At 39.5% G+C, this 26,168-nt stretch overlaps 1 protein-coding gene across 1 annotated transcript in view; it reads left to right on the forward strand.

The window, feature by feature from the left end:
- tep1 (telomerase-associated protein 1) overlaps positions 1–25,955 on the forward strand; it is a 36,518-nt gene extending 10,563 nt beyond the window's left edge. The window contains exons 15-56 of the mRNA XM_087832321.1: positions 118–186; positions 645–763; positions 884–952; positions 1,885–2,028; positions 2,120–2,411; positions 4,535–4,656; positions 4,808–4,921; positions 5,408–5,525; positions 5,671–5,859; positions 6,635–6,822; positions 6,912–7,071; positions 7,438–7,617; positions 7,721–7,813; positions 8,390–8,525; positions 9,277–9,436; positions 9,750–9,883; positions 9,973–10,061; positions 10,271–10,385; positions 10,533–10,559; positions 10,641–10,854; positions 11,731–11,851; positions 12,162–12,286; positions 12,377–12,476; positions 12,999–13,154; positions 13,494–13,706; positions 14,155–14,211; positions 14,398–14,533; positions 14,746–14,997; positions 15,118–15,269; positions 16,819–16,923; positions 17,807–17,911; positions 18,054–18,183; positions 18,328–18,413; positions 18,516–18,642; positions 20,490–20,620; positions 20,750–20,868; positions 21,160–21,306; positions 21,561–21,660; positions 23,736–23,859; positions 24,427–24,509; positions 24,964–25,068; positions 25,548–25,955. Coding sequence (XP_087688447.1) covers positions 118–186; positions 645–763; positions 884–952; positions 1,885–2,028; positions 2,120–2,411; positions 4,535–4,656; positions 4,808–4,921; positions 5,408–5,525; positions 5,671–5,859; positions 6,635–6,822; positions 6,912–7,071; positions 7,438–7,617; positions 7,721–7,813; positions 8,390–8,525; positions 9,277–9,436; positions 9,750–9,883; positions 9,973–10,061; positions 10,271–10,385; positions 10,533–10,559; positions 10,641–10,854; positions 11,731–11,851; positions 12,162–12,286; positions 12,377–12,476; positions 12,999–13,154; positions 13,494–13,706; positions 14,155–14,211; positions 14,398–14,533; positions 14,746–14,997; positions 15,118–15,269; positions 16,819–16,923; positions 17,807–17,911; positions 18,054–18,183; positions 18,328–18,413; positions 18,516–18,642; positions 20,490–20,620; positions 20,750–20,868; positions 21,160–21,306; positions 21,561–21,660; positions 23,736–23,859; positions 24,427–24,509; positions 24,964–25,068; positions 25,548–25,667 — 5,526 coding nt within the window. The 3' untranslated portion in view covers positions 25,668–25,955. The remainder of the gene's footprint in view (positions 1–117; positions 187–644; positions 764–883; positions 953–1,884; positions 2,029–2,119; positions 2,412–4,534; positions 4,657–4,807; positions 4,922–5,407; positions 5,526–5,670; positions 5,860–6,634; positions 6,823–6,911; positions 7,072–7,437; positions 7,618–7,720; positions 7,814–8,389; positions 8,526–9,276; positions 9,437–9,749; positions 9,884–9,972; positions 10,062–10,270; positions 10,386–10,532; positions 10,560–10,640; positions 10,855–11,730; positions 11,852–12,161; positions 12,287–12,376; positions 12,477–12,998; positions 13,155–13,493; positions 13,707–14,154; positions 14,212–14,397; positions 14,534–14,745; positions 14,998–15,117; positions 15,270–16,818; positions 16,924–17,806; positions 17,912–18,053; positions 18,184–18,327; positions 18,414–18,515; positions 18,643–20,489; positions 20,621–20,749; positions 20,869–21,159; positions 21,307–21,560; positions 21,661–23,735; positions 23,860–24,426; positions 24,510–24,963; positions 25,069–25,547) is intronic.
- The last annotated feature ends 213 nt before the right edge of the window (positions 25,956–26,168 follow it).

Below are 26,168 nucleotides of genomic sequence, written 5' to 3' on the forward strand. Positions count from 1 at the left end.
AGAAATGAAGATTATTGCTATTATTATTGTTCTTAAACCAAACATGGTAAACTATACTTATAGTTGTTGATAGAGGACAACTGTGCAAACTGCTATAAAGTTTGTTTTCTTTTGCAGAACATTTATGAAGACAACTCTGAAGAAGGTGACTCTGCTTACTTTAACAGAATATTAAAGAGCAAAAAGGTTAGTTTATTTTTCATGTGTAGTTTGTGATGATGCGTTTGCCTGCAGAGGTGCAACACAGGAGTTGTTTTCACCTACACTTTCAGTTTTCTGTTTCACGCTTTCTCTAACATCTCTCTGAACTGTATTTTCGTACTCTCTGCCATATCGTTTTTTATTTTTCTAACAAAAATATTTAATATGATTCGTTTTTAAATAATCCTGCTGTATCCCTACTGTTAACTTCTCACCTTTCACTCACAAACAGCAGCTTTAATAATAGACTTAAGTTACTGTTTTCATTGCCTTGATGGGTCATGAGCTTTACAGTTGCAGGATTTTTCTTGCCTGTACATGGCACAGATGAGTGTCTACAGCTCCTGTAAGAAGTTGGCACAGTACTGTTTTTCTGCCTGCTTTTCAGGTTCACTCACATAAGTTTCTTTCTTAAATTCACTTAAATACTTTTGAAACCTCAGGTGAACAACATCATCGTGCTGTCTGAGTCCTGGCTAAGTGCAGAAGTCAGCTTTGTCATCAGAAACTACAGGACGGAAATAAACAGCAGTTCCCTTGTAGTGCACATTTGTTCAGATAGGTAATGGTGTTTTTTTGTTTGTTTGTTTTAATTTTTGCTGTTCTGTCAGGAACAGCAAAAACAGTAATCACTGGGATGATAAAACTCCAATATGCAATAATTTGCAATGTTTGGTTTTAGTAATGGAAACGCAGAAACCCTCGACAGGAACCACGTAGTGCTGACAGGCTTCAGTGAGCAGGTGCTGAGGTAAAATGCATAATTTTGTATTATTCATACAAACGATATAAATGTTGCATCCATTGGCACAGTAAGGTGTTATAATAATACTGATAACAACAAGCGTTTATTTTACTTGATGTTTAGTCATCATTCATCTTTTAGCCAATATGATCATTTACTTTCTTGCCACAATGAAACCATTGATGCCACTTCTATTTTTTTTTTTTTTGGTTGAGTGTGAAACTGGAATCAACAGCTGGTTAGCTTAGCTTAACATGAAGCTGGAGAAAAAGAGCCTCTTGAATAAAATGTAATATCACATTTGTTTAATGTCCTGAAAAACTAATAATAATAGCAGCAGGTTACCCTGTTAAGCCATTATCTCAACACTATTATTAGAGTTACAGTGGAAAGATGCAAAATATATGGGAAGAAACATCGTAAAACTCCAGCTAGGACCTGTACTGAGCACTCACTGTTGAAGATGTTTGTCAATGTGCTTCTGGAAGCACATCACAGGCGTCTGGAAACACCTCGAGGAAGCATAAGTTAAATGAACTTTTATTTTCATCCTGATGTGAAAATTGCACGTTTTCAGCAGTTAAACCAATTTAAAAGGATCCTTATAAGTTTTGGATGAGATTAACAAAGCTTATAAGGATTTTTATTTAAAGTAAGGCTTTAAAACCTTACATTGTATAATGTATTGACAGAATATAAGGTTTAAAAAAGGTTTTTCCACTAGAACGTCCAGTGATGAAGTGGAAGGGGCAGCTGGTCACACCGAAAGTGTGCCCCTCCCATAGACAGAACCTGCCTTTAGTGTTCCTTTGTTTCTAGTTGTTGCTAAGCTAAGATGACCAGCTGCATATTATTGTGTGGATACAACAAATGTTTATAGTTATCAAGAAAGTTGATAAATATTTCCTCCCTAATTCTTTTTTTCACTATTTGACCAGGTTTGTGGCAGAGAGAGGATCTTCCAGGCTGCTCGATCACGTGGAGCATTTGGACAAATTATATAACATTCCTCCACCAGAGGGGGGTCAACACTCTCAGACCACGAGCAATGTGGTCTCAATACCAACAAGCCCAAAATTAAGGTATGTTTATATTTTAAGATGTTTTCCCCCCCCCCCCCCCCCCCCTATTTCTCCTCATTAGTTTAACTGTAGTTCCTCCCTCCATCCTCAGATGGCAAGGTGTGCGGGTGTTCATCTCCTCCACATTCAGAGACATGCACTCTGAACGCGACATCTTGGTGCGGAGCGTCTTCCCAGAGCTACGCCGGCGCGCTGCACCACACTGCCTCTACTTGCAAGAGGTAGAACTGCGTTGGGGTGTGACAGAGGAGGAGTCTGAGCGGGCCTCAGAGTTATGCCTATCAGAGGTGTGTCGCAGCCAGATGCTGGTGGGAATCCTCGGGGAGAGATACGGTCAGGTGCCCCCCAAACCTGACCTACCAGACCTCCCACAGTACAGCTGGGTAAGACTTATGGACAGTGTTGGGGAGTAACGGAATACATGTACCGCCGTTACGTATTTAAAATACAAAATATGAGTAACTGTATTCCGTTACAGTTACCGTTTAAAAAGGTGGTATTTAGAATACAGTTACTTTGTTGAAATAAATGGATTACATGGCGGCACTTCCCTGTTTCATATTGTCGCGGGTCAGGACTGTTTGGGTTTTGTTTGACAGCTACGTTCTGTTGTTTCAGGCGGCAGCGTTACGGTTGCCATGGTTACAGGTTGACGCTCTCTCTCTGCATGTTTCCTGGGTGAGAGAGGCCTTTTTGTTGTTGTTGTGCTAAGCTAATAGGCAGAATGCTACAGGTATAGCTCTAAAGAATGTAGCATCATAGGCAGTGTAGTCCGTGCTGCAGGGAGAATGGACTGCCATACACGTTATGTGTCTGTGAGCGAGGGCGGGAGAAAAAGGAAAGGTACAAGCTGTCATGAGCAGAAACGGGAGCTGGAAGCATGTAAATAAAATAATAACCACTGCAGCCAAGAAGAGTGCCTGACGAGTCCAGTTGTAAGTAAGCTATTAAGACTCGACTGTACACCGTGTTCGTGTTCTCCTCCAAAAACAATAAGTTCCGTTGGAGCAGCCTTTCAACGCCTCTCTCTGTCTCTCGCTAGCAAAGTGACCCAGACAACAAAGTAAAGCTAGTTTTCGGCTAGGAGCCCGACACAGAACCCACCGTATTAGCCAGAGGTCCCTTTACTACGGTTCGGAGCTGCGGACCTTTAGTAACAGTAATAAATCACAGCAATAGTACATTCATGTAGTTGTAAACAGCATGATAATATATTAAGTAATCCAAAGTATTCAGAATACGTTACTCTCATTGAGTTACGTAATGGAATACGTTACAGAATACATTTTGGGGCATGTATTCTGTAATCTGTAATGGAATACATTTTAAAAGTAACCTTCCCAACACTGCTTATGGAACAGACGTAACAGGAAAAGCTCTGTAAATGTGACCGGGAAAATACTGGAAAGTACAGAACAAACAGAAACATATTCTGACCAAACCTGTCACACCGACACTAAACTTAAATGGATTAAGTTATGATCTTTTAGAAGAAATCTTTGTAATAATTAAGGAAATGACAGTTGAGTCCAACAATACAAGAATGAATTATAATCCTATATTCCAGACATTAAACAACCAGAGTTCTACCTACATGAATTATAACATTTGTAGAAAATGGTACCAACTATCTTACTAACAACTTACTTTATGCCATATTTATATACATATAACATTAGATGTTAAATTTTAGATACCAAGAGCAGCATATTATAAAGGCAGTCTCTGTGAGAACCAGTTTGCCTCAAAGTGTTTTATATTGTAAAGTAAAGGCCCTAAAATATTAAAAAGAAACACCAACAGGCACGGGGGTTAGCACTGTTGCCTCACAGCAAGAAGGTCCTGAGTTCAATTCTACCATCAGTCCAGGGTCTTTCTGTGTGGAGTTTGCATGTTCTCCCCGTGTTTGTGTGGGTTTTCCCTGGGTACTCTGGCTTCCTCCCACTGTCCAAAGACATGCACTTAGTGGGGTTAGGTTAATTGAGGTCTTTGTCTATGTGTTAGCCCTGCGACAGACTGGCTCTGTACCCTGCCTCTTGCCCTAAGACAGCTGGGATAAGCTCCAGCTGACCCCGAAAGGGATGAGCGTAAGCGAATGCATGGATGGATGGACCAACAAGCACCTGATCCTCTATAAGGACAGGCTTAGTGACTCTGGGAGGGAAAAACTCCCTTTTAACAGGGAAAAAAATCTCAAGCAGAACCAGGCTCAAGGAGATAAATTAGCACAGTAATTAACTTCATTGATGATAGTTACTTCGATAGGTGTTTAATAACTTTATATAACTTGTGAAATGAGTGATTATTCATATTAGTGATTACATGAAGGTTAAGAAACCTAAAGTGCTGTAGTAGTGCATAACATTAGAGACAAAAACATCAAGCATAACAATAAATGTGTCACATACCTGGCATGTTAAGATGTACAAACTAAATTTAATGATGACTTTTGTTTTAAGTTATAAATCTGAGTTGAACTGAAAGATGAATAATGTGTTCTTTGCAGCTGGCCTCAGCCCCAGCAGGTCTGTCCATCACAGAGATGGAAATCCGTCAGTTTCAGGCTCTTTATCCCGACGTAGCACACCAGCGAATGCTTTGCTACTTTAGAGATCCGAACATCATCAAGTATGTAGTTTAATATTTTAATTTGATGTTTTTATACATTTTATACATGTTGGGTTTTTGTTTTGGGGGGTTGATTTAAGTATAGCAGTCCAACAGCAGTATAGCAGAAATGCATCACATTACTTTATCCGGTATTTCTATTGGTGTTCAGTTCAGTTCCTGTGGCTTGGAGATCACATTTTGCTCCTGAATCAACGGACGCTGCACATAAAATGGCCTCTCTGAAGGGAAGACTCTTGTCCAGTGATGTCAAGGTCACAGAAAAGTGAGTTGTCTCAATCACTCACATGCTTATAACACTAAAGCCATAATCCAAAGTAAGTAGTTTAAAAGTATGCTCTTTCACTGTATGCTCTCTGCTTTTGTTTTTTGGTCTTAAATGTTATGTTTGTACCAAAGTTAAAAGCCTTAAAAGATGAGCAGATAGGGAAAAGGTCTGCAAATTGTACCAGTTGTATTTTACTTATTTATGTGTTTCACCCCACAGATCATAATAAATAACTGATAAGTTTGATGTCTTGATGTTAATTATTGTCAAATTAGAGTCATAAAGGACATCTTTTATATGAACAGAGTCGCCTGGAAATGTCCAGGTTTCTGTTTGGATTTCTATTGGATAAATTAAATATTTAAATTAAATTTAATAAGAAAATTAACTTGTTTTGTTCCTGCTTTTCAATCTTGAAAGAGTCAGTTAGCATTCAGCTTTTAGAAATGAAACCACATTTCACTAAATTTCTCTGTGGTATAGTTATTCGTGTGAGTGGGGAGGCGTTGTGGATGGGAAACCATATCTAAAAAACTTGGAGGACTTTGGCAACGCTGTGCTGGAGGACCTTTGGATGGCTGTCAAAAAGCTGTTTGTCGACGTGAGTCTGATAAGCTCTGATTTTGCTTGTAGAGGTAGAATCTTCTGATATGATCCACTTCCGTATCTTTATTCTTAGATTTTCTGCAATGCTGCACATTACTAATCGGCTCAATAAACACTTTTTATAATTACACATCTCACAGGAGGCTGAGGAGGCTGAGGCTGCATCAGTGGTGTTGGAGCAGGAGGTCCACCAGGAGGCGATGCAGAGGCAGTTTTTTGGCAGGTCGAAGCTCCTGTCTAACGCTGTGGATTTGGTGGAGCAGGCCCAGACCAAAGGAGGGATGATTGTTGTGGAGGCAGGACCTGGAGAAGGCAAAACTGTCTTCATGGTAAATTTCTGAAAGACTTTTAACCTGCTGCACATGTAGGAGGTGGAAGTGAGGAGTGGGAGGTGAAAGAAACACCACATGAAGGCATCAAAATTGATTATGGTGCCTGAACTTTTTGAATGTTTTAGAACGAGGTAGATTTTCTGGCATTTTTGCTTGTAACTAATTGATTAATTGATTGGCAGTTTCCTCTCCAAGTTGCATAACAAGCCAACAGTCAGTTATTATGTTGTGCACTTCTCAAAGACTCAAGCTCAAAAACTAAAACACGTGGTTAACCTGTAACCTTTTAGGTAAGGAAAGGTTTCATTCTCTGTACCAGGCAATCCCAATTATCATAGGAGGCCAAACATCTTCAGATTTTCAGATGAACGGAAATGAAAGGAAATGCGTTTGAGTTCACGTACTTACTTCAATCAGGCTTTTTAGAGCAGCGGTCCCCAAACTGGTATATGTCCGACAATATTTTCATGGACCGGCCTTTAAGGTGTTGCAGATAAACACAACAAAATAAAACCAGTACCGGTATCAAAAAAAGGAAGATTTATTCATAACACACGGGAAAAGACCCAAGGAAACCGAGTTAACGATAAAAACGATTAAAAAAAATAACCATAAAACCCCCCGAAAACCATAGATTTCACACCCGACCCTCAACTCGAACTTTGTATCTTGATATTTTTATTTTGTTTCATTAGCTTTTGAGCTGGTATTCAGAGCTCATATGGTCAAATATATTCTGGCCTAAATGTATATTTATTGTTTCCACACACAGGCTGCTCTAGCTGAGGCTCTCAGGACTGGAGTTAAGTCCAAGAAAAACCTCGTCTGCGATGTAATCTCTTACTCTACAGCCGCCAGCCAATCAGCACACTCTGTGGAAAAACTCCTTCGGTGTCTTGTTAAGTGGCTGAGAAAGATAAAGGGCACAGAGGAGGAATCGCCTTTTCCTCACTCGTATAAGTAAGTAACTTTTTGGTCATGTAATCTGTTCCCTTACAGTGGTTTCCAGCTGTCTGTTTCATGACCGATTTTTTTCTTCCTTTTCTCAGAGATTTGCTGTCAGAGTTTCACTCCACATTAAGTAATATAAAGAGGAACAAACCTCTGGTGCTGCTAGTTGATGGGGCAGATCTTGTCCAGGATGGCAGAGGTCAGGTCAGCTCTGATTGGATCCCACAGCAGCTTCCACGGGTCACCTGGGGAGAAAAGGTGCTTCATCATACATAAAAAAATAGCAAAGATTTGCAACTCAGATACATTTATTTCAAGGGACCTGCTGCAATTTTACTTATTATAAGTTCAGATACAGCCCATCTTAATCGAATAGATCCCTTTATTCTCTGGTGTGCACAACTTTTATTTTGCATTAAAATATTTGAAAGTTGATGACCTGCAAAAACGAAATCTTATGTGCAGGCGAAAAACTCTCCATAATTTTTTTCATCCCTGTCTTCATAAACTTATAAACACATAAACTTTATATGTGTAATGTGCAGGGCTGCTCATCCATTTATTTACTTTCGTTATGTTTCAGTTTTAACTGCAGTTAATCTCAAATAATCCTGGTCTTAACAGGGTGTCTGTTTGGTGGTGAGCATCACATCTAAAGCAGCTCTGTTACAAACACTAACCAAGAAAAAAGGGATGCTCCTGTTTACACTGGGGCAGCTTACCTTGCCAGACCGAAAGGAGATCATTCAGAAGGAACTGGATGCATTTGGCAAGAAACTCAGCGACTCTGCTTTCAACAACCAGGTTCTTCTTATGATATCTTTGAATTCAAAACATTCTCTGGATGGTTAAATTTGTCTTTTATATCCATCTTTACACTATGTCATGCTTGTGTGTGTTTGTCCAGCTCCAGACACTAATATCCAAGAAGGGAGCAGTCAGTCCTCTTTACCTGCACCTGGCTTGTGAAGACCTGAGGAACTTTGCTTCTTTTGACAAGGTTCGAACTCACTACTTTAGCCCCCTTCTCTCTGGTATTTTAATTTATGTGAAAATTTAATCTAACACGTAACTACAATAAAGGTAATAAAGAAATGCTGAAATATTAATACAGTGTTTAGTGGAAGATTACTAAAATACTTGAATATTTATTTAATTTTACATATAGGAACATGGAGGTGGGTAGAAAAGTAATTTAACCAGTAAATCGACACATTCACACTCAGCTCTCTCTTCCACAATAAACCAGTGCAGGATCTGCTTGACTGCAAATGAACTGTTGTGCGAATTATTTTGCTTGGTATACATTTCCTCTAAACTTTAGACTTCACTGTCAGCCTCCATATCTGTCAACTTGCCGGTTCCTTATACCATGTGATGTCCAGTAGTCCATTAGAGTAACCAACTGCCAGGAGAATTTGTTGTTTACCTGTTTGGCCTTTATCCTGCCACCTCCTGTGTGCAGAGGTAGCTTCTTATGTGCACACTAGTTGCATCCTATATTTAAGAAAAGGCATCTTTCTACATCATTGTCTGGAGTTCATGTGTGAAAGCGGCTTCTGTGTTTGCGTCCTAGCTGAAGGAGAGCCTGCAGGACTTGCCGCAGTCGCTGAGACAGCTGGTGCAGTACAGCCTGCAGAGACTCTGCTCACAGTACAGAGGCATGCTGGGACTCCGCTGGGCCCTGGCTACACTCACTGTCAGCACCACAGGTATGATTGATGTCCCAATATCATATGTTAATTGCACATTTATTCTTGAATAAGAATAGATAGATATAGAATAGGAGTGGGAGGAAGTGTTTAATCCCACACCTTCTCCATAAGTTATCGTTTATTATTTATCCAGCTTCATTACTGATATGAACTTCAGTGACAACAACATACATATTTTTAATAACAGAGTACATACACGGTGTAAAATACAAATTACTATCGTGTCATCATGTTTTTACAACACCATAACCTCCACTCATCAAAGTTAAATACCTTTACTTTTGGAAATTTAATTGTAAATCTAAATATGAAGTAGTAACTTACTAAACAGAGACATTCACTGAAATTCACCATTTTCCTCTTTCTATCTTATTAGTCGCCTGATAACCTCTTTTTTTGAGGTCATTTATGTTTGGATACTGCGTCAACTCCACACTTAAACTGTTTCACAGGCTCTGTCCACACACAGAAACACAAATCTTTTCCTGGCTGTATACACATTGAATGCGTTGTACCTTTTATAGTTGTTGCCTCAGACTTTTGGAAAACACTTCAAATAAGATGAAACCTTATTTAAAAACTTGTTGCTGTTGTTTTTAATAATAATAACTTTAATAAATCTCATCTTATATGTATAATAGCTCAATCAATGTTTACACACTCCTTCTAACCAGAAGTCTGATTTGAGGAGTGAGCATAAACTAAAGTGACCTACTCTGCCTCAACATTTCCTCCTTTTTATCCACAGGCCTGAAGGAGAGAGATTTATACTCTGTGTTGAACACATGCAATGATTTGTCTTTACGGGATGGACGGGTCACATGGCAGGAAGTGCTGCAGTTGTCCAGAGAGCCCAAAGGACGCATTCCTATGGCAACCTTCACCCGCATAGTGCAGAGTTTACAAAGGTATAAGCCCAGAGCATATAAGCATATTATTTACATTTTTGTGACATATTACGTTGTGTTCATGGAAAAAGAGGCAGTGGTCTGTGTGGTTTCTTGAATTTCCTTTAATAATTGATAATACTGTATTGTTATTATGTAATTATTTGCATTCTCTTTCTTTACAACTCAGATATTAATAAGAATAAACAATATCCTTTATTTTCCCTTTTCTTCCCTTTAAGTTTTGTCTCAGGTTTTGATCCGATTGTGTTTAGAGTTTTAAGCTATATTACAAAGTTTTAAATAAGCATTGCACTTGAATCTTTTCCTGCAGTCTGATTGGTCCATCTCATTGCCACAACACTGACGACCTGCTGGCTTTAACCAATCCGGAGGTGAAGCGGGCCTTTGAGGACTTTTTTCTCCCCACAGAAAGTGACAAAACCAGAGCTCACCTCACACTGGCAGGTAAAGTACTCATAATTAGCTTTTAGTACACTGAGTGTAAACCACTGTAAATGTATTGGTGAGTTTTTTGTTTTTTGTTTTTCCCACAGCTCATCTGTGGACACAAGCTGACCCTCGGGGCCAAAATACCTTCCTTCACTGTGAAGCCAACTCTATCACGCACCTGCCTTCTAGCCTGGTTAGGAATCTTCCATCATTAATTCATGCTGCGCAACATGAATATTAATAAAATTCAGCAAAAAAAACACTACAGTAATTTATTATAATTACCGCAGATAAAGTACAATATATTGTATTGTATAAGTCCTAATCTTGTGGGAATCATAGCTACAGTTGATATTTCTTAAAGATTTTAACTTCTCACTGCTTTTGTTTGGCTTTGTTTAGATTCAAAGTGGACAACTGGGGGAACTTTCTTTCCTGCTTTCCAGCTATTATTTCCTTTACGCTAATGTGCGCCACGGCTTCCTGCACCACCTCCTGGAGACATACAGCTGGTATGGTGAGTAACTTTCTGAAGCCTGTTAGGTGGGTTTCCTTTTAAACTTTTACATCTCGTCTGTGTGCAGCTGTGTATATTTTAAAATGTGGTTTTTTGAGATTACACTCCTCAAAAATTCCTGATATTTATATCTTGTAATTTCTGCAGATAAGAAGCAAGAGTCTGTACCATCATGTAAGTGCTTAAAAGTACTTTACCCACAAATCCTTGCCAGGTGTTTGTTTTATTCATTCCAGTTTCTTTTTGTCCTCTCAGCTTCCATCCAGGACGATTTAAAGGATTGCCGTAAATTCTTGCGGCGTCATGCCTCCACACTCTCCTCCTGGCCAGCTCTTTTCATTCAGCAGGCCCTCAATGAACCTCAAGAGACCTCCGCTCACACCTGGGGAAAAGGCATGGTGGGCAAAGGAGGAGTGCGGGTAATTGAGTGTCTGAACATTGATGGGAACAGTGATGGTGAAGAAAAAAGGTAAGGGGTTCTCCTTCAAGGTGATTTTTTTTTTATTGTCAGTAGAAGACTTCTTGATGTCTCTTACTGTAATAAAAGTGGTCATGCAGCACTTTAAAAATATATTAAGACAAAGGTTTTAGCACCAACATGAACTTAAAAGTATAAAAATAAGTTTCACCTGGAGAAGTCATACTTTAAAGCAGGGATGGGGAACTCCAGGCCTTGAGGGCCAGTGTCGTGCAGGATTTAGATCTCACCCTGGGTCAACACACCTGAATCAAATAATTAGTTCATTACCAGGCCTCTGAAGAACTTCAAGACATGTTGAGGAGGTAATTTAGCCATTTAAATCAGCTGTGTTGGATACAGGACACATCTAAAACCTGTAGGACACCGGCCCTTGAGGCCTGAAGTTCCCCTTTCCCTGCTTTAAAGGGATGTGCTATTTTCAGATATATTTTATACAGAAAATGAAGAGAAGGTTCATAATTCTGTGTTAACTGGGGTCTAATCCTCTAAAAATAAAGGAAAGTCCATTGTGTTGTACCACCATGTTTCTGCAGTAGCTTTGCAGAACGTGATGGTATCTCCGGACCACTAGAGGTCACCAACTGAATTTTTTTTTCCTGAAGGCTTTTTGCCTGTTGTCCAAGAGTACATATTTTTGGGGCTTTTTTTAAAAAAATTTTTTTTTAAGTAAAATAATCTTTCTGCATCTTTTATGCAATGTATACTGTAAATTGTATATGCTTATATTATAGGAAATTGTAAATGTACTTGTGGGATCAGTAATACCAGCAGAAGTGCAAAACAAATAAAATGTATGTGTATGTTGGATAATATAGTTCATATTGTTTTATTGATATTCTTGTGCGTTTGAACTCCTGAACTCAGCGAGCTGTGGTCAACCTTCCCCTCGGAGCCCACCTCCCTGGTTGTGAGCCAGGATGACCAGATGATGGTGGTTGGTACCGGCGAGGGAACTCTACATTTCATCCACACGCAGACTGGACAGGTACAAATGTGTTTGTTTTAAACACATTTTATAACGTTGTGGATTAACTCAGCAGCTTGTATTCATGCTTTGAATTTGTGAGATCAGTAGCAGACTGGATTCATTGTCCATGTTTGTGTGTAGTTAATTTCCAGTTGGTATTTATTGTCATTAATGTGAACTTTATGCGTTTGCTGTTTTTATTTCTAGCTGAGACATTTTCTACCCTGATTAAACAAAAATAAATTACATAAATATTGTGCTGTCACACTTGCTGAGAATAAGAAGCCTTTAAAATGTCTAATATGCACTTTCTCCTGGCTGTGAGCAGGAGGTGAAGTCTCTGATCAGCAGCTGTGACGGCATCTCGAGCTGTGTCTTCCTGAAGGACTTACGACTTGCTACCACCTCCTTTGATGGGCAAATAGAAGTGTGGGACATTGAAAATGGATGCAGGTGAGAGAAGGGTTAAAAGAAAGGTTTAGATTTAATTTTTTACAAATATAGCACCGAATCTTTATAATCATTTTACTTGTGTTTCTGTAGAACTGACGTTATTGATGGCCACACTAATATGATAACAGGAAGCGATGTCACTGCAGACAAGAAACACCTCGCCACGGTTTCCCTCGACTGCATGATTAAAGTAACACTTTAATGTTGATATGTTTGTGTTTTTCTGCCTCGACTTCTTTCTTGATTCAGTATCATGTGAAATAGGACCTCAGGAATGCCAGCGCATGTGGATCAAAACAAATGGTGTTATGTAATTTAGTTTTGTAGAGTGTTCATTGAACAAAATAATCTTCAATATCAGCTAGGTTCTAATTAAGGTTCACAGAAAGGTATAATATGTCCACTATTTTTCCAGCGTCTGTGTATAATAATGTTCAACACTTATGATTATGAGTTTTGCCAAAGTTGAGCAGCCCTAATGTAGACAGTTGCATAAAAAAGTAACTTTGCTTTCTTTTTTTCATAATCATTGGAAGTTGAAATTGTTCTCTAACTCTAGTCTGTCTCCCTGAGGGTGAAAGTGATGATTAAGCCAAGATGTGTTGTTAGTCATTTGTGCAGCTGCTTTGTTATGGTTTACAGCCTGACGCTGCACTGCCAGGTTTGACATCGTTCCTCGACTGTATTAATCAAACCTGCTTCTTTTCTTCAGGTGTGGTCTTCTGATAAAGGTACCGAAGTGTCGTCCGTGCTCAGCAGAAGCCCTATGAACTGTGTGACCTTTGACCCTAAGGGTCCCCTGCTGGCTGCTGGCTGCTGGAATGGGAATGTGATCATGTGGAACTGGCTCAAGAATAAAAAACTAACAGTGAGCTCAATTCTGTGAATGGTGCAATGTTATTTCATTTTCACCATGAATGTATGTTAAAAATACACAATCAGTTCTGCTAAAAATCTACAGGTGAAAAAAAAATTGGACCATAAATATAACTGCAGTATGGAATATCGGAACCAATGAAAACATGTGTCTACAAAAGGGGGTGTGGTCTATTGAAACTGAGATATTTATTTTTAATTTTAGTTCTTTAGCAGAAGAGGGCTTTTTTGAAAGTTTTATTATTATTATTATTATTATTATTATTAAAGAACAGCTGAAAGAAGAACTACTTCAGATAATGCACTCACTGTTTTTCTCTCTCTCCATCAGTCCCTGTGCGGCCACACACGATCAGTGCGCAGCCTCTCTTTTTCTCCCTACTCCTCCATGCTCTGCTCTGGCTCTGTGTCTGGGGAGGTGAGGGTGTGGTCAGTGCCCACCTCCACCTGTGTGGGATGTTTCCAGGCTCACTGTGAAGCCACAGAGTCCCTCACCTTCCTGGCGGAAGGATCCATGCTTCTGAGCGCTGGCTCTGATCACATGGTGAGACATCAGTCAGCACATAATAAAGCTTCTGCTTTTCCCTTCAAATGTTGCTTATTTTAATCACCATTTGGTTTTGTATAACATAGCCTTTGGTTTAAAACGTCTTGATGCATTCTCAATCATCCAGGTAAGTAAATCTCCGAACGTTGATTCTGTTCATCTGGACGTAGAGTTTTCTGAAAACTCTACGTCCAGATGAACAGAATCAACGTTTGGAGATAGCCTTTGGTTGTTTTCTGATTTATCTGAGGTAACTGATATGACACTGCTGTTTATTTTCTCAAAAATGACCTCAAAAAGCACCACCTCTGAAGCAGTCTTAGTGCAGTTATCAGGAGAAAGTCAGTGCAGGAACAGGCACCAGTATCTTCTCACAAACAAAGATTTCAGTGATTATAAAGCTAATCATCACCACCTCCCATTACTGTTTTTTCTGTTCAAACAGCTCAACCTCTGGTCTGGAGGACTTGGACGATCTGTCACTGCATTAAAATGTGATGATGTAAGTTCTAATATTTTGCTGGACCACTTTTAACTTTAATGATGCTGCACATTTACAAGGATCTTGTACTGATGATGTTAATTGTTAAGGTGGGGCTCTATTGATGGAAAAACCTGTTCATTCATATATTCATAAATTTCAGCATCTTCATGTTCATGTTTTTTTTTTTTTTTTCTTTTTTTTCAGTGGATGCGGGAACCACCTCTGAAAAAGCTGAAGGCTGTAACGTCTCAACCTGCTGCTCTGTGCGTGGCTGTGAATGGAGACTATGTTGCTGTGGGATACCACGCTGATGGCATCAAACTTTTCAGCCTCAGATCAGGTGTGTTGTGAGCTACGAATGTTTCAAAAATGTTTACCAGATGGAATCACTACAAGAGAGTGTGTGTGTGTGTATGAAGTGGGGCCAGTAGCTCAAAAAAGACATCTCTGGCATTAAAATTCAAAGCATCTCCTCTAGGTTTTTTCCTTTCTTGCTCTTTTTAAGTGTGTGCACTATAAAAGAAACAAACTGTACCAAAATTAATTTTTCAGGTGAGAAGATTTGGGCCTCCGTGGACCTGGACGTGTCTGTACCGTGCATGCTGTGGGTCATTTTAGAAGCAGAGCAGACCGACACCGATCTGCTGGTGTCTGGAGGAAGTGACAAATTTCTGCGGGTGTGGAAGAGAAAACAAGAAGAGGAGGGAATGACGGAAGTCCTGGAAATGGTGGGAGTGTTTGGTGTGCAATCGGGCACCATCCAGGCACTCGCACAAAACTCCACGTACCTGGCGACAGCTTCAGGTAGGTGTGATTGGTGGTAGTGATTATGCTTTCTTCTCAGGGTATTATCAAAAGTTCCTCAAGTTCCAGTCAGTTTGACTTATGTCTAGAAATGTTTTATAATGTTGCTCTTTGAATTAGATGACTTCACCATTGGGCTGTGGTTATTGTCTGATCTGACCTGTGACCCTCCGATCCAGCCAAATTCAATACTGAGGGGCCACAGTGGCGGAGTCACGTGTCTGGCTTTCAGTCCAGATGGTGCACAGCTGCTGTCTGGTGGAAAAGATCAGGTACCTGTAACTCCTCCTCCTCCTCCCCCCCCCCCCTCCCCCCCCAGCTTTCAGAAAATGTTGAGAGGTGCCTTCACAGTTACCCAGAGAGGTGAAACCAATGCTTATTTTGTTGAACCTCGTGAGAGGTTAAATAATCAGTAAAAGGTTACAACTGTGAAATCAGTATGAGAGGGGGGAGAACGTTGTCTCATTTGAGAAGGTAAAATCATGAATTCTGGGTTATTCTTACTTAAAAACATAATAATAATAATAATAATAATAATAATAATAATAATAATATCATGTAGTTGCAGTGCTTCATAGATTCAGATTAGGGATACTGCCCAATTTGGCACAGTGTGCATATGTGCCTTTACCATGGAGTTGAACATGTAAGATTTTTTGGTACACTCAAATTACCTTATAAGGTAACTAAAACTCCATCCATCCATCCATCCATCCATCCATCCATCTTCTTCCGCTTTAGCGGGGGCCGGGGATAAAGAGCTGGTCCAGTGTTTCGCAACCAGGACAAAAACTGCATTGTTCCTCCTGTATCTGAGGTTCGACTAGCGGACGAACTCTCCTTTCCAGCACCCTGGCATAGACTTTCCCAGGGAGGCTGAGGAGTCTGATCCCCCTGTAGTTGGAACACACCCTCCGGTCCCCCTTCTTAAAGATGGGGACCACCACCCCGGTCTGCCAGTCCAGGGGTACTGCCCCTGATCTCCACGCAACATTGTAGAGGCGTGTCAGCCAGGACAGCCCTACAACGTCCAGAGCCTTCAGGAACTTGGGGCGGACCTGATCCACACCAGGGGCTCTGCCACCAAGGAGTTGTTTAACTGCCTAAGTGACCTCGCCCCTGGAAATTGGCGGGTCATCCCCCTCATCCCCAGACTCTGCTTCCTCCTCGGAAGACGTGTCAGTGGGATTAAGGAGGTCCTCGAAGTATTCCTTCCACCGCCAGACAATTTTCTCAGCCGAAGTCAGCAGCGCTCCACCAGCACTATACACAGTGCAGGTAGAGCAACTCTTTCGCAAATTGGCAAATTGGTCCTGGATGAGGGACCAGACAAAGAGTGATTCAGAAGACCCTTATGAAGAGAACATCGAAGGAACAGTTTAGCCTGACGGGATAGGGATACTGGGCCCCGCCCTGGAGCCAGGCCCGGGGAGGGTGCCCGAGGGCGAGCGTGCCCGAGGGTGAGCGTCTGGTGGCCGGGTCTTAGTCCATGGGGCCCGGCTGGGCACATCCCAAAAAGGGGACATGGGCCCATCCTCCCGCAGGCCCACCACCCGCAGGTGGTGCCGTAGGGGTCGGGTGCATTGTGTGCTGGGTAACAGCCAGGAGCGGAGGCCCTGGCGGACTGATCCCCGGCTACCAAGACTGGCAATTGGGAACTAAAACTCATGTAGTGTAATTAAAAGTGTAGTGTTTCAGTGTGGAATGCAGAAAAATAAAGGACATAAAACATAAACACTAACAGTAGCTGATTAAATGCACTCTGGAGAGAGCTACATTGGTTTTCTCTTCATCTGTTTCATAAACATTTGATTGTTTCAGGCTCTGATGGTGTGGGATGTGACTGCTCCTGCTGTTCGTTCTAAGACTCTGCCTCATGCTCACCGAGACTGGGTCACAGGCTGCGTTTGGACTCCAGACTGTGTGGTCGGTCTTTTTTTTTTTTTTTTCTTTTCATATTTTGTTTGTGTCATAAAGCAGTGGTTCTGAAAGTGAGATCTGTGGTCCACAGCCAAGAGATCAAAATAATTATATATACAAAGCTGTGATGTTATATTAAAATGGGAATGGGGGCATGTCGAGACCAACCAAACAAGCGTCCTTTGTCCTTTACTACAATCACAGTTATTGTAGGCCAGTGGAAAGAAAAATGCAAATAGTGGCCTTTGCCTGATCCTTGTCAGGGTTTTGAGTGGTGCTTTGAAAATTTTCTCCCCTGTTTAGTGTCATTGGTGCTAAAATGTCTCACACCTGACTCCATATTGCACTGCTACCTCACAGTACAACAAGATCAAATTCAACAGGGCAACTAAGGAAAGGCAACAGGTGGCATCACAAGATTTCATGTAAAAATGCTTTAGTCGTATGTACTGTATTCATGATAGTTAAACTGTTTATGGTCAAGTCTTTCAATTTAAAAATAAAAAATAAAGAAACTTAGTCAAGAATTGCTGTACAGCTACATTGTAGAAAGGTTTTGTGGAAAAATTTGGCTCATTTAGTTAATAAACAGTGTATCGAAGAAGGTTGCTGTACATGTTTGGGTTGTTGTTGTTGTTGTTGTTGTTTTTTGGGTGGGTGGGGTCTATGTGTTTGTTTGTTTTTTTTAAACAAATTTTCTGTTTTTTTGTTTTGTTTTGTTTTTTTTAGCCTAAAGTGTCCACATTTGGCTAAGAAGATGGAGTATTAATTTATCAGCTAAGGCTAGGGCTAGCAAGCTTGGGAGCAATGCACAGACACGCATATCTGATAATTACATCTAAGTAACATACAAGTGCTTTCAAAAATGTGTTTTTTGTTTTTGTTCCAGTTAAGCTCTTCAAATGACGGCAGACTTTGTTTGTGGGACCTTCAGGCTGGGCAGTGTCTGAGGGAAATCTCCTGGACAAGTCCACTTACCTCTGTCTGCTGTCTGGTGAGTCACTTATGCAGCTTTATAAATAAGCTCTCTATATTGTGTACAATGTAAAGAAACTATAGCACGAAATTGTCTTTTTTCTTTGGTTTTATAAATTATTTTCTTTGTTGACCTGCTCTGTCGTGTTTTCTATGGGCAGGGACAATATGTGATAGCCAGCTGTGCAGAGGGGGCACTGCATGTCTGGAAGTGGGAAACAAACACTGAAATCTGCCATATTTCTGCTCACATGAGACGCATACACCACTGCTCTCTCCTCCCAAATACAGGTACCACTCCTGAGAAAACATGCTAGGAAGTGATCACACACATAGTCTCCTCCTCTTTCCATCATTCAGTACGCTGTATTGACTTAATACTGCATATTTTGAAATTAATATTTGATATTTCTAAGCCCACTCTTTGTTTTTAAGACAAAGGGAAGGAAGTGAAGTCAGAAGAAATGTCCGTTTTCACAGCGTCGGATGATGGCACAGTGAAATTTTGGAAACCCTTACAGGTCTCTCAAACAAATAAAAAAAATTCTTTGAATTTTTTAAGTGCCCTGCTGCTTCTTCAGTTGTATTTTTCTCACTGACTAGATATGTCGGTTTATTTCCAGGTGGAGCACTTTAGCACCTTTCGCGGTCACAGCGGTGCGATTCATGGAGTCGTTTGCAAGGAAAGGATCCCACAATTCTTCACTGTTTCTGAAGACCGCTCGCTGCGATGCTGGACATGGACAACAGGTAAAAAAAAAAAAAAAAGGTTTAAATTGAGACTTTTTGTTTTTTTTACCATTTATATAAATGATACAAATCATAATTATCAACTCACAAGTGTCTACAAATCTGTTGGGAAGGCACCTAAAGAAAGCTCAGCAAAAACCCGTAGTGCAGCCATTCCCGTATGTGTCAGGAGTATTGACAGTTTAACACAGTGTCTCTGTGGCTTTTAAACCCCAAAAACTGCGCCAGAAATTGGTCCAGACACAAACAGAGTAACATAGTGTACGTTGTTAAGTGCCAGGAGGATTGCCAGGATTTATACATCAGGGAAACCAAACAAACTCTGGTGAAGCGGATGGCACAACACAGAACAGCTACCTCGTCAGGCCAGGACTCTGCAGTCTGTTTACACCTACAGGCCAGTGGACACTCTTTCAGTGATGAGGATGTACACATCCTGGACAGGGAGGAACGCTGGTTTGAGCGCAGAGTCAAGGAGGCCATTTGTATGAACAGGGAAAGACCATCTCTGATTCGAGGAGGCAGCCTGAGGGTACATCTTTTGCCATCTTACAGTGCTGGGATTGCAGCCATTCCCCAACTCTCTGTGAATGGTACTCATGGCTATTGATCAATGGTCTTTGATCAGTGGTTGTTGATCAATCGTCATGAGAATTTGCATATTAATAATCAAGGAACCAAAATCCCAGCCCATTGTTCCTTCAGTGGTGCTAGTTTCAGTCACTGTGCAAATGTACTGTGTATAAGATTTGGAAAACCTGCAGCCAGCTGAGACTGAAGAAGTCACTTGGATGAGTGACGAAACATTTCTCCCACTGAAAACGCTATGTCCAGATGAATAAAGCTACAAATCTCTCATTTTTCTTATTTTAGTACCAGCTGTTTGGCTTCAGCTTATGTTTCATAAATTGGCACGGTAAGCCAGTAAAAACATCTCAAATTTGAAAATGGATTTAACTCTCGTTATTTATTTTTTTACTGTATTAAAAAGTCAATATTTATCATCTGCAATTAGGTAATGAACATTTGAAAATTGGTTAACGACGCATTATTATGTGGCCTTTTGCAGCTGTAAGTGCTTATGAGTAATGATGTTTAAAATGCTCCCCTTTTGTGCACTGATAAGGAGGATGTTATATAGAGAGATGCAAAAAGAGAGAGGTATGATGTTAAATATTAATGTCTTTAATTATCTTTCCATGTTCCCATTAAATTTCTCACCAATATTGTGCAAAATTAGCTACTTAAAATGTCTTTAAAACTCCTTATAAGTTTCATTTCCTTTCAAGAAAAACATCCTTACAAATTACAGGTGCACTCTAATATTTTATAAGTATGTTTATGCATGTTTTCTTGTGTTAGAGCCCAGACTTCATTTCAGGAAATCTTGAACCAATTAGCTGCGATGTCCATCTCGGTCATTGTGTTCAAAATGGTGTGCCCACAATCCAGCACACAAATCTATGTACTTATAATGACTGCATTTAAAGTTTACGAGAGTGCATCATTCAGTTTCAGATGCAATTACGCACAAATCAATGTGTCTTTATGAGTACAATATTCTTTTTTATTTTAAAAAAAGCCTAAAAAAGTTATTGTACCTTTTTAAAACATAAATGAATGATGGTGAAAAAGATTGAAGAAATTCTAATTGATACTCATATCTCCCAGTGTTGAATTAATCAAAGAAGATTTTTTAAATCTAAAAATAAAATAAGTACTACTGAACACATGCTGGGAGCTAAACTGGTGCCCTGTGTAGCCTTATCTTTAAAGTAATTACAGTGTTATTAAGGGTCCTTATGCACATTTTGTTATGAAAACTGTGTTTCTTCTTTTTTCCACAGCAAGTCCTCCAAACCTGAAAGGCTCGGTCACAGCTCTGTGCTTCTGTCAAAATGATGACCTGCTCGTCGCTGGGTATAAATCTGGTTTGCTCGAGTTGTGGCAAAACAACTCAGTGGTTGGCCACAAGCAGGTGAAGAAGTGTACAAAGAAAAATAGGTTTTTTTAAACTCTTTTTAAATGTTTTTTTTTTTTTGACCATGCCATCCATCTTTGTGTGTGTCTGTGTGTGTGTGTTTGTATGTGTGTGTGTGTATGTCAGGTATTTGATGACCCCATTACAGCGGTCTGTTTCATGCCTGATAGTCAGATCGCTGTGGCGAGTGTGAAACTTATTGGTGTTTGGAAGCTGGTGTGGAATAAAAAACATGAAACAGCAAGGTAAACACCAACAGCTAATACATAAGATGCCCAAGCACTCTCATCTGCATTAGTCCTATAAAGTTAATGACAATAACTAATTTTGCCTAGTTTGCTTAATAAAAAACATGACTGTCTAAGCGCTGTGGTAAACTGGCACGTGAAAGCTGTTTTGTGTTGATTAAGATTGTGAAGTTTAACTGATTCTGAGCTTCAGTGCATCAGCAGTGGAGGGAGACATCACATGAGGTATTATGAGTTTCAGTCTTCACACTAACTAGTTCTTCTTTAATTTTTGTCTCTTGCTTCCAGCTTGGTGAATGTAACCATCTACAAAGACAGTGAACCAGTGGTGTGCCTCTTCTACTGCACTGCTTTATTTGGGGTGAACAAAATTGGAGAAGTATTTGATGTGGCACCCAAGAACAACGAGGGCACCTGGCACAATAAAGTCAACAAGTAATGTATTTTTCATGCTTTTTTTTTTTTTTTTTTTTTTTTTTTAAATCAGCCATTCAGCATAATAATCCTCTCATACTGGACTACATTCTAACACAAGCTGTATTAGCTTCTTTCCTCAAACTGTAGCAGACCTTGGATCAAAATGCTTATTTGATATTTGCATGACCAAAATCCAGTTCAACAGCTCTTTGATGGAATCCTTGTTGCTTGTTTTTTGGTTACTCTAAATGTGGGTTGTCTCTTGTTATCAGTTGGCTCTATGAAGTTGAATTTCACTGCGTGATCCACAATGATAAGAAAAGTGTGTGGCTGGTGGGCGAATCAAAAGGAGAGATTTACATCGGCTTCCTTGTGAGTATACTAACCAGCATTACTCCACATTAAGCGTTAATTCACCATCAAAACCATTCTGAAGATGAAAAGAATTGGTATTTTAGAACTGGTGCAAGCACCATTTTAAAATTTAAGATAACTGAAATTATGAACAGTTGAAAGATTTCTCGTATATAAATGAAAACAAAAAACTGTACATATTATTAATTTTGAATACAGAATTACCCCTTTAGTTCCTGTATTATAGTGAGTTCCCGAGATCAAAACAAAAACCGTTGATTTGAGCATGTTCCTCATGTAAAAGACAAACTAAGGGTGCTTTCAAGAAGGAAATAATCCCCTCCCTTGAACTGGGGACACTCATCATCTCTTGTGAACAGATTTAGTACATGTCTATAGGGAGAGATGGGCAGTAACACGTTACTGTAATCCGATTACTTTTTTAAAGTACTGAGTAATGTAAGGCAGCGGTCCCCAACCCCCGGGCCTCGGACCGGTACCGGTCCGTGAGTCGTTTGGTACCGGGCCGCAAGAGTTGAGGCTCAGGTGTGAAATGTATGTTTTTCAGCGTTTTTATCGGTTTTCAGCGTTATTTTGTTACTGTTTTTATCGTTAACTCGGTTTTCCTGAGACTTTTCACCTGTGTTATGAATAAATCTTCTTTTTTTCGGTACCGGTACTAGTTTTATTTTGTTGTATTTATCCGCGACACCTTAAAGGCCAGTCCGTGAAAATATTGTTGGGCATAAACCGGTCCGTGGCGCAAAAAAGGTTGGGGACCGCTGATGTAAGGGATTACTATTGCAAAAAAATGTAATTAGATTACTGTTACTTTCCCGTAGAGGTGGGAATCACCATACATCCCACGATACGATATTATCACAATACTTAACGCACAATACGATATTATTGCAATTTTTAAAAATATTTTGCGATATTCAGATTCTGTACATAAAGGTAAACTTTATCAATATTCATTTTATCTAATATCAAAGTCTCCCACTCAGTCTTTCTTTCATTTCAGTCAGTTTTATTGTTGACAAACTGAACGGTTTGTATCACAGTCTAGTCCAACTTAACTGAATGCAACCATCTGGTACAATTATAGCTATTCTGAACTATGCAGTTTATGAAAACTATGCAGCCCCTTCAGCAACTGAAGAATTTGAAAGTAAATTAAAACAAAATATAATTTTACATTAAATAAAAAAGTTTTAAACTTAATTAAAATAAAACATGTCTTAAATTAAAATAAGTAAACTGTCATGTTTATTACTGCCAAAAGAAAAGTTAAACACATTTGGACAGTGAAGGAATGTCAGGATTCTTGCTCAGAAAAAGGATCAACATGCTCTGAAGTCATGTTCCAGTCCACAAAAACTTTTTTTTGTAACAAAATATCGATTTCTGCTGTCCCTGTATCGATACATTATTAGCAAACAAAATATCACGATACTACACAGTATCGATTTTTTCCCCCACCCCTACTTTCCCGTAAGCACACTGCGTTACTAAACCCTGATTTTTGTTTGTGAGAGTGTCTCATGACAACGATGTAAGCGCGTGCAACGTCCGTGGCAGCAACAGACGTGTGTATATCAACAATGGAGTGCGGGAGAGAGTACGACCATGCAGCGTTTAAAGCATGGAAGTACTGACATTGGTAAATGGTAAATGGCCTGTATTTGTATAGCGCTTTTACTAGTCCCTAAGGACCCCAAAGCGCTTTACACATTCAGTCATCCACCCATTCACACACACATTCACACACTGGTGATGGCAAGCTACGTGTAGCCACAGCCACCCTGGGGCGCACTGACAGAGGCATTACTTTGAGTTTGATTCCATAAAAAGTGACAAAAACATTAGCATCCATTGTGCACTCTGCGTGGGAAGAAAACTTCTTTCTACAGCGAAAATTTTAACTTCAAATCTGAGCAACCACGTAGCACACTGCCACAGGAATGTGAAAATCACAGAGAAACCCCCGGATCCCCCCACTGATATGACCGTTGAGGCACCGGTGATAACACTGAGTAATAAGACACCGATGAAAAGACAGAAGCTGACAATCATATCCTCTTAATTTTCAGTTTCCCATGAGTCGGGAAACATGCCTTCAAACAGCTTTCAGTACACTGAACATGAAATGTGACGAGGAAGAGGAGGAGGGGAAGAAGAAGAGGACCCTGATAACAGCTGTGATAATGGATAACGGTAAACATCAGACCTGGAAGTAAAAGATGTTTACTTCAGATGATTTTTCATGCTAATTTGGTCTCAAAAAATAGTCAAGATATTCACTTTTCTGCAGCATATGACTAAAACATTGTATTGCTATGCATCACTGCCTAGATTTTGCACCCTTGCTTTAAAAATAATGGTCAAGATGATGCAGGGTATTCAAATATTGTAAATAAGAAGACGGTTAAGTAGAATTCCACCACACTGTTTTGCTTCCTGTTGGTTAAATTCATAAGGTAACTAAGCACATAAGGTAACTAGGCAACACCTCTGCTCTCCCATACCATATATACACATATAGGAAATGAACCAATGATCCCAACAGCCAATCAGAGGACAACTGAGGTTAATCTGATTAATGAGTATCTTGGACACGTGCATTAGGATTCAGACATCATTAGCAAATCCATATAACTTCCAAACTCTGAAAAGTTCAGAGCACAAAACAAAACTTGTTTACACATGAAAGCATTGCAATATCAAGCATGTTCTATGTGTATATGGAGATTCTGTCACACCTGAAATGTTTGTCTGTTTTAGATTTTGTGGTGTGTGGAGATGCGGAGGGCAACATGTGGTTCAATCGCCCACCAGAGCTGTCCTCATGGAGCAAAAGAAAGCCTGTAAGAGTTCAAGAGTGAGAGAAGAGAGTGACTGACATGAACATATGAAACTGAACATTTCAAGCAGTCTGAAACCTGAGTTTTTGGCTCACATTGATTATTTGGGCAAATGGTGACCATACACTTAATATCAAGCTTCACTATTGTAAAAACGTTTTCTTATTTTCTTCCTGTCTGACAGAGGAAAAAAAGAAAAAAGCTTAATAAGTTCCTAGTAACGTCTGAGGTCTTTTAACAAAGCAGAAAGAGAGAAAACTGCCCAAAAAAAAGCTCAAAATTCTCATATTTCAGCACGTAAAATTACAAATCTGGCAATTTTTCCTCTGAATTTTTTTAATTTATTTATAGACAAATCAAATTTGGTCATCTTGATTTAAATGTACAGAGAAAAGAAAGCAGACAGCAGACATGATATACAACTTTCCTCCTTGTAATTGTGATGCTTTATCCTCAGGCTCACAGTGACAGGATCAGTGTGCTGAGACTCACTGACAGCACCATCATCTCAGCCTCCTATGACCGGACAGTGAAGCTGTGGGACAGAGACACCAAGAATCAGGTACTCTACAAACTCCACAAAACAATCTGGTCATAGATTATGTTTGTCTCCTTATCATATTCTTGCTGACTTACTGTGTTTACAGTGTTTTTGCAGCTGAAAACAGTACCCAGCAAATACACTTTATAGTTATCTCTACTATAGTAAATTACAGTCTCTACTTGTGAGGTGTGTTAAATCTTTTAACTTAATTTCCTGAATAGGAATAAATTGATTTATGCCTCAGCTTTCCCCTATAAAAACAACATTTGATATTTTCCCCTATACCAATGATGTGTTTTGACATTTGATTATATATATGAATTAAGACATGGTTTGTCAACCATTAGAATAGTTTCTGGGGTTTTCCAAGGGTAGCAGCAAAGTTGTAAGATTCCTGGCTTTATATTGTAAAAATTGTGAGATTAATTGTCAAATTATTTTAACTTCTCTTAAAGCAAGGATGATTTTCTTCACCCCGTCTCTTTTTCTTTCTGCAGGTGGGCTTGTTTGTGTGTGGAGGTCCTGTTCTGATCTTGGAGGTGAATCCACAAAGACCCACTGAGCTGGTCTGCAGTGACGGAGAAAGAAAGCTCTACTTCCTCTCTTGGAGAGAGTAATTCTCTCTGAGTTACACTCTAAGCTTTAGGAATTCAGGATAGTTTGTAACAAGTCACAACACTAAGCAAAGACCAATAGGAATGCTTTCATTTTGGCGTCGAATGTACAATAAATTCATGTGGAGAAAAAAAGAAACTGACATGTTTACCTAGCCACATTTGACCTACCTTTAATTTAGATGGAGAAACTTGCAAATATGACAAGCAAGGTTAATAAAAAAATAAAATGTTAGTTTATGTTTGTGAAAGATCTCTTTAATTAAAAATTCAAGCAGAATAAGAGAAAAATGTGTTTGCGTCTTTTTTAAATTCTTCCCATTGTGTTATTTTGGGGTATTTTGGTGTATATTTTATTAAATATTTTTACATATTTTTCAAGTGTTTACATGATTTTCCCTTGACAGTTCTTCAAGCGTTAGATGATAGCAGATATGGGTTGTTTGTTTTGATTTTAATTACTTGTTATTTCACAGTTGTTTTACCTATTTAAAAAAAAACAAA

This window comes from Neolamprologus brichardi, chromosome 18 (assembly GCF_056152115.1).
Source record: "Neolamprologus brichardi isolate AB-2024 chromosome 18, ASM5615211v1, whole genome shotgun sequence".
Classification (NCBI taxonomy): Eukaryota; Metazoa; Chordata; class Actinopteri; order Cichliformes; family Cichlidae; genus Neolamprologus; species Neolamprologus brichardi.